Raw genomic sequence first — 7,373 nt, 5'->3', positions numbered from 1 at the left:
TTTTTAAATCTGTCAAGTGCTACAGTAATGGAATAAATAAATAAGATTTTTTTAAAGTTCAATGTTTATAGACATATTTATAAAAAAATGACTGAATTAGAACACATTAAATAATGATATACACCAGGAAGGGATTTAGGCAAGGAAAGGCACGTCATTTCACCACAAGAAATAAAGACCATAGTTGGAGTTTAAATGAACAGCCACAGCTTTAGATCTTGTGGTAGTATTCCCAGCTCTGTGGGCTCTTTATGGTAGAACCTTCTTTATGGTACTTAGCTGGAATAAACAGAAAGCAGTTGGGAAATTTCTTACTCTGTGATCCTAACAATATTAAAAAGAAAGTATTCTTTTAATAAGCCCAGTGTGGAAGAAAGAAGGAAAACAACTAAAAATGGTTTGGTGGTACTGAAAATTCTATAAAGGAGTTTTTTTTTTTTTTAAAAAAAAAAGCAATTCAATAAAATAAGATTAACCCGTTTGGCTGAATTAGAATTTTTGCAATTATAAAGTTAAAATTTCAAGTAAACACTGTATTTTTCACTTCTTTTCTTGTAGACTAACATGGTGTAAATATAAACAGCTGCCATATTTCACCTTAGGATGAAGCTATGTGCCAAAGTTTACAGAAAAGGATCTTAGATAATTTTCCAATTTTATGGAGCTTTCAAATTTTTGAAAACAGCACTAATATGCCTAACTGACTGGCTATCTACAACAGCAAAATTCTGACAATAAGAAGTTTACCAAAGAAATTTGTACTTTTGGTGGAAAGTCTAATACACATAAGCAGAACTTGTTCTGGGTCAATTTCCCACTGCTGATTTTCTGTCACAAATTTGTGTCAATCCTCTATTTCTTTATGTCTAGACTTTGAACCTAAATTAGTTTGAGAAATGAAATCACTCTGAGTAAACCACATAAATTTTAGTGGCATTTACTATATATTTAGTGGTGTGTGTGAGAGTATAAACAAAAGGGACTTTCAGGATAATATGGTATATCCACAAAAAAATAAAAATTAAAAACAATTGGGAAGGAGGCAAGGGAAAACATCAATATCAAAAATATTAAAAATGGCAAATGTAAAGCAAGGAACTTCCTGTTCACGCCACCCGATATGCCTTCATTAAGGTGTACTCTTTACGGTTGGTGTGAGCAGCCCAAATGAATAGAGCAGAAGCCATGAACTGTAAAGGAGCGGAAACACAAGCCAGGCAGAAGGACCATCCAAATTCACCAGACACATTCTCAGGCAGCTCTAGTTTCTGGTGGAGTAGTTCAATTCCAGCAACGAAACAACTTACTGAGCCCAGTGTACACAGACCTTGGAGGAAAATTTGGAAAACAAAACATAGTTGGGTAAGAGCACAGAAAAGAGCTTTTCAGGCAACATGACAGTGCAATAATATGTGACTATGAATTATAACTCTTTGGTCCCTAAGGACACAGAAGAAGCTAGAAGTTAAATATGATAACAAGACCCACCTGCAAGGAGATGGAGAATGCCTGTGGCAATGGTGGGATACAAACTTCGGCAGATACAAGCACAAAGTCCAATCAAAGCCCCAAAGCACATCAAACCTAGACTAACAAAAGGTAAAAGGAACTGGCACCGCCAAAGATCTGGTTTTAAAAAGGAGAGAAAGAATAGAATTGTTACCATGATTTCATGCTTTGTGAATTAATCCCCGACAACTCTTACAAAAGATACTATTACTATTTCTATTTTAACTCTTACAAAGTGAGACAGTAAGCAGGAAAGTCAGAATTTGCAGGGGAAAAAAATGGTCTAACACTATGTACAGACAATATTGAAGTCCTTACAGGATTTTTTCTTTCATATCAGAGATTAAATTCAAGGGTGCTCTAACACTGAACTACATCCTCAGCCCTTGTTTTTATTTTTATTTTGAGACAGGGTCTCACTAAGTTACTCAGGCTGGCCTCAAATTTGCAATCCTCCTGCCTCAGCCAATAACTGGAATCATAGGCATGCACCACCATGCCCAGCCTCCTTACAGGATTTTAAAGGCAGGAATAACAAGTAAAGGGATGGTAATTATAAATGTCCTATCTTCAAAGCTATTGAAAGAAAATTCATAGAGTAGATCTGGAGTATACCAGGCACTCAATAGCAGTTTTAATCACCATAAATTTCCTTATCAACATGAAAAGAAAGGTGACAGTCTCACAAAGCATCTCATTCTATTTTCAGATAATTTTAATTATTAGTAATGTATTAATATCAATGTTACTCAAATTTTACTTTTTGGCACAAGTTTTCCTTTTTGGAACTTCATACAAGTAACTTCTTTTCAAACTCTGGTAGTAATAAACTCCTTCCTATGCATTCTCATTGAAAAATTGAGAATCTTCAGTTTATCCAGTTTTCCCTTATAAGTCTCTAAAGTTCTAAAAACTGAGCTCAAATCTAAAGACAGTACTTCATGGGCAGCCTGGTTATCAGGAATATAAAGTTCATAATGAATGCTTTTTTTTTTTCACATCTACACTTGTTACCACCACCTGAAGATTGCTTGAACACTTTTGACAGGACTGATACTCAGTGATCCCATTTACAGTTTGTAGTTAACTTTTTTCACATGAGTATCTGAATGTTGGTAGTGTAAGTGTTTAACTCAAATATCAGAATTTATTATTTAATCCCTAGTAAATTTCCTCTTAATAAACTGGGCCCATAACTTCTTTTGACTATCTAGACTTCATCATCCACTGTATTAGCTGCCTCCCTCAACTTCAAATCATTTGAAATTTGTTAAGTATATTTCTGCCTTCTAAAATATATTACCAATAAAAGAGAGTTCATTGGAATAGTGTTAGAGAATTTATTTCAAGTTAACACTATCTACTAACACATCATATTCCAGAAATACATTTCAATCAACTACAAATAAAATTATTTCTTTTCCTCCCCAACTGTCCTGCTCAGATCAAAGTACTCACAGGTTCGAAGTAGATCAATTCCACTATTGTGGTTTCCGGGATCAACAAATTTCTCCATGAACTGCTCATTTAGAGTGAAACTCATGCATTTTGTAACCACATCAAATGACTCTAGAACAAGAACAATGATTCCTTGTTGTTTTCATTATAAACATTTCACAATAATCTCTTTCATTAAATATCCTCTGAAGTATAAAGTGATGTAGAAAGATGTTCCCAAGGTAGTAAGCTAATTTTTGGCCACAAGCGACACACAGGTCCCTTTGATGCCAATGGATGCCACTGGTTCTCTGTGACAGATTGAAGATAGAAGCACGAAGAAGATTAAAAAAAAAAAAAAAAAAAATATATATATATATATATATATATACACTCACACACATATATGATGAGTAAAATGAATGGTAGAATAGATATGTAAGACTAAAAGGAGAGAGGACAAAGAATGAAATAAGTAAGTTTGATCTTGTCTCCAAAATGGTCAACATTTCAGGGGGTCACAATTCTACCCTTCCAGTTCATCAGATTGGAAACTTTAATCATTCTTGCTTATATATACTCCAATAGGAAATTCTGGAGGATCTTCCTCCAAAATAAATCCAGGATCTAGTGTCACCACATTGGTCTGATTCACAATCATTTTACACCTGGATTAATGCACCAAACTCCTAACCAATTCCCAAGCTTTCACCCTTCCCTGCTGCCTATCTGTTCTTACCACATCAGCCAGGGTGACCAGATGATGTCTCTCCACTGCTCAAAGACCTCTCATATGGCTCTACATTGTATTCAGAGTAAAAATTAAAGTCCTCCCCATTCCTGAAGTCCTTAACAATTTACACCATTCCCAGTCACAATCTGTCTCTGACAGTGTAACCAACTCTCCCCACAACTCATCCAGTCAGTGGATTCCTTGCTAGTCCTTGAACAAGTATGCTCCTGCAACAGGGCCTCTGCAGTAGTTGTTCCTTTCGATCTAAATGATTCCCCCAACAAACTCTGATTACCCATATGGCCAATTTCTTCTTCTAGTCTCTACCACCATCTTCTTTAAGTTGTGTCATGTCAATGAAGCCTGTGCTGATTACCCTAATGAAAATTAGAATCTATGCCCACCAATATTCTCCAATAGTCTTCTCCCCTTGTATTTCCAAAATCCCCTTTATTTTGCTCTATTTGTCCACAGCACGTGTCATCTTTTAACACACTATGTAATTACTTATTCTGTTTATACTGTTGTACTTTGTTATTCTGATTATTGCTTGTCACCCCTTTTGGAATACATGGTCCCTATGAATAAGGATTTGTTCTCCAATTGAGACCCAGGAACACAGAGGTATTCAATCAATAATTGTTGAATGAATAACTAAAGAACTGGTAGGATTCCAATATCAAGTGCTCCTGTGTCATCATAAGTAGAACTGAACATTTTACAAAGAATTTTAACCAAGTTTCTCACCTTTCTTTGCATTTTATCTCCTTTTTCATATATGATAGTCATTCTTCTGATATATAACTCAAGTGTGTTCTGTTATGATTTGAACACACTGCTTCCTTACCAAGAAACGAATAGAAGTTACCACAAATAGAAAAAAAAAAAAAAAGTGTTGTTCCTTACAAAGAGCTTTAAAGTCCTCCAATTTAACAACTAGAAATTAAAATCTTTTAAGTGTTCAATACGAATACTTGCTAAATAAAACTGAGAATCATCTTCAGATTTTTTTTCTACAATAAAAACTTTTTAACCTACAACTTGTATAACAAAATTGTTTTAAAATACTTTCAAATATATTTAAAGGTAGACTTGGTCAAATTTTGTCTTCTAAGTATAAAGCAAAAGGAGGATATTCACTATAACACAGCTAACCCCCCCCAAAAAAATATCAATGAACACTTATTAATTTGATTTTGGATACCAGTCCTTTTATCGGCTACCAAATATTTAGTCTTCCAATCTACTTTTCCAAGTATTTCCTCATACACATGTTGAGATTAAAAATATTTTAGTGAGTTAGTAAATAAAATGATTTCAAGTGGCTTTCCAAAGGCAAGAAGTTACTCATCTAACCCATATTAATGAGTAGTATGGAAATGCATAGAAGTTGGGAAAAGAAGGTGATAAGAAGCACACATAAGATTTATTTCTTTTCAATACATAAATGGGCAATCATTGGGACATTCTGTCTGTTGTTGTGTAGGTAAAGGAGAGAGAAGTTAAAATAGAGAAATACCTGTCCTTTCTGGTGGAGCGTACCAATGTGTGTTTTTGGGTATGGTGATACACCGTCTCCATAATCCCACTGTGCCATTATATCGAAAAAGTGCATCATTATAAGTCTTTTCATCTGCCTCATCACTAATGAAGTCTTCCCAGATGCTTTTATTCAAATCACTTGAATTTTCTTGAACTGGACTTCGATATTCATACCAAAAGTCTGTGCCAATTGAGGCAGCCATGTAGATGGTGGAAATGAGGCTAAGCACACAAGCAATTACAAACGCTGTAGCAAAACGGTTATCCATTCTGGCATTCAGACTGCTCTGTTTGAAAGTTGAAGAAAGAAGGAAAATTAGACTTCAAGAACAAATAAGAAAGAGTATTTTGAAATTATCTAGAAATCACCCTTTACCCTATTCCCCATCCCTTGTTTCTTTTAAGTAATGAATAAACATAAGGAATTGAAAAATAAAAAAGCAAACATTCACAAGTTTAAAACAAAACTCATTCTTATAAAAGTACTTATTGAATGCTCACATACCCAGGATGCTACGGAGACAGAAGTCTTGTTCTCTAGTCTATCACCTGCATACTAAAACAGACAACACTGAAATGGACATACACATTACAGATACAAACAATAGACATGCCCATGGTCAGCAGTGTACCGTACACACATTTTTAATTACAACTGAATTTTTACAAAAGCTGTAGAGCATTAAGTGTCAAGGGTGTGAGTGCGGGAAAAGACAGAAGGAAACGAAGCAGTGAAAACTGGCTCCTCCCAGTTTCCTTTGTAGAGCGAAGCCTCTCAAAACAAGGGCAAGAGTCAGGAACCACTTGGAAATCTGAGTCGAAGATATTAACCCAGAGGGAAAGGTTGTTCTAGGTGTATGGGAGAGCAAAGAGAACAATAACATATAATAATGCCAGGTATCAATCTCCCCAATTCATTTAAGTTAAGCCAAGCTTCTCTAGACTCAAATTCTTCGCTCCTATCTATTCTCCCCAATCATCATTATTCTGATTCTCAGCTGCAACCTTGCTCTCTCCTTAAATCCTTAAGTACAACATGGATCCATAAAAAAAAAAAAAAAAAAAAAAAGATCCCTTCCCAGCAAGAAAGAAAACTCTGAATTGGGCAAAATATGAACACTCCCTAGGCGTGGACAGGGCTCTACAGCAGTAGTAAATGGCCGCGGAAAATGACTCAAGGCGGATCACGCTGAGTCAAATACTGTCAAGTATATACCGTGACCGCCCCAAACACCTTACAAAGGTGGACAAAAACAGGCTCGCAAACTGGGGTTGCTGACTTTGAAAGATGGGAAGTGGCTCAGGTAAGATCAGCGCAATTGCAGTTTTTAACAATATCTCAAAACTTGGGTATTTGTTTTTTTTTAAATCCCCTTTCATCTTGGTGCTCTCAAATGACCTTAAAGGGTCCCGGTACTAGGAGCTGTGATTCCTGGTTCGCCCGGGACGGTCACCTCGCGGGCCGCATCCCGGGGCCGAAGGAGGCCCAGGCAAGCCGAGTCTGGGGCGGGGCAGCTCGGCGCGCCCCCAGCCAGGGGCCCCCGGCACCCGACCAGGCCCCTCCCCACCCCGCACGACCCTGGGAAATCCCCCGCCACAGTCCGCCTCTCAGAACCCGCCCATCCCGCGCGCACCGCAAAGGAGCCCCTCTTCAAACCGCCGGGAACACCGAACGGCGACGCGACCCCCGCGGGCGACGCCGGCCCCGCTCACTCACCGCCCATCCTCTTGCTCCGCCAGCTTCACCCTTCAGCTCAGACCACAGCACCCTACTCTCCCCGCGCCTCCTCTGACGCACTTCCCTGCAGAGCCCGCCCCCTCCATAACTCCCGCGCCTCCGCCTCCGCCTCCACCCCGGGCCGGGCCGCAGCCCCGGGCCGAGGGGACTTGTGGGAGTTGTAGGAAGGACGGAGGGAAAGCTGCCTAAGGCGGCGGAGTGCATGCCGGGAGCCGCGCGGCCCATTGTGGGGGATGTAGTTCCGCTTGGTAGACCAGGCGGTGCCCCTAGCGGAGGTCTAAACTAATTCTAGCTTTGAAAATATGGGGTGAATGTCTAGAAAGTAAGGCGGCCTGTCTCCGGTTGCAGCTAGGCAATGATTGTGACCTACATAACTAAGGTCTGCTTTGAGTCCTGTGTTTTCACTGTTTCACC

The 7,373-nt window shown here is 38.6% G+C and overlaps 1 protein-coding gene across 5 annotated transcripts; it reads right to left on the bottom strand.

Moving 5' to 3' along the window:
• Nucleotides 1-444: 444 nt before the first annotated feature.
• Nucleotides 445-7,025, bottom strand: Cldnd1 (claudin domain containing 1). Of its 5 annotated transcripts, none has more exons than XM_047565301.1 (6): nucleotides 6,939-7,025; nucleotides 5,727-5,777; nucleotides 5,199-5,508; nucleotides 2,968-3,078; nucleotides 1,489-1,626; nucleotides 445-1,327 (listed from the first exon to the last, which is right to left on the bottom strand). In XM_047565301.1, exons 3-6 carry the CDS (start codon nucleotides 5,488-5,490, stop codon nucleotides 1,107-1,109), a joined length of 762 nt encoding a protein of 253 aa, XP_047421257.1. In that variant the 5' UTR covers nucleotides 5,491-5,508; nucleotides 5,727-5,777; nucleotides 6,939-7,025; the 3' UTR covers nucleotides 445-1,106. The 5 variants fall into 5 exon arrangements, with proteins under 5 accessions (XP_047421257.1, XP_047421253.1, XP_047421254.1 ...); XM_047565297.1 differs by having other exon boundaries at nucleotides 5,727-5,770; nucleotides 6,939-7,024; XM_047565298.1 differs by having other exon boundaries at nucleotides 5,727-5,792; nucleotides 6,939-6,989.
• Nucleotides 7,026-7,373: the final 348 nt, after the last annotated feature.

The sequence above is a fragment of the Sciurus carolinensis genome, chromosome 9 (genome assembly GCF_902686445.1).
Source record: "Sciurus carolinensis chromosome 9, mSciCar1.2, whole genome shotgun sequence".
Taxonomy (NCBI): Eukaryota; Metazoa; Chordata; class Mammalia; order Rodentia; family Sciuridae; genus Sciurus; species Sciurus carolinensis.
This window is presented reverse-complemented; position numbering and strand designations above follow the sequence as displayed.

What these genes read in the sequence shown, in the direction of transcription:
- Cldnd1 (XM_047565297.1), bottom strand. An exon ending in CTGTCTCCGTAGCATCCTGG is followed by an intron (nt 5,509 to 5,726) that starts GTATGTGAGCAT and finishes ACTTTCAAACAG; the next exon opens with AGCAGTCTGAATGCCAGAAT. An exon ending in AATTGATCTACTTCGAACCT is followed by an intron (nt 1,627 to 2,967) that starts GTGAGTACTTTG and finishes TTTTAAAACCAG; the next exon opens with ATCTTTGGCGGTGCCAGTTC.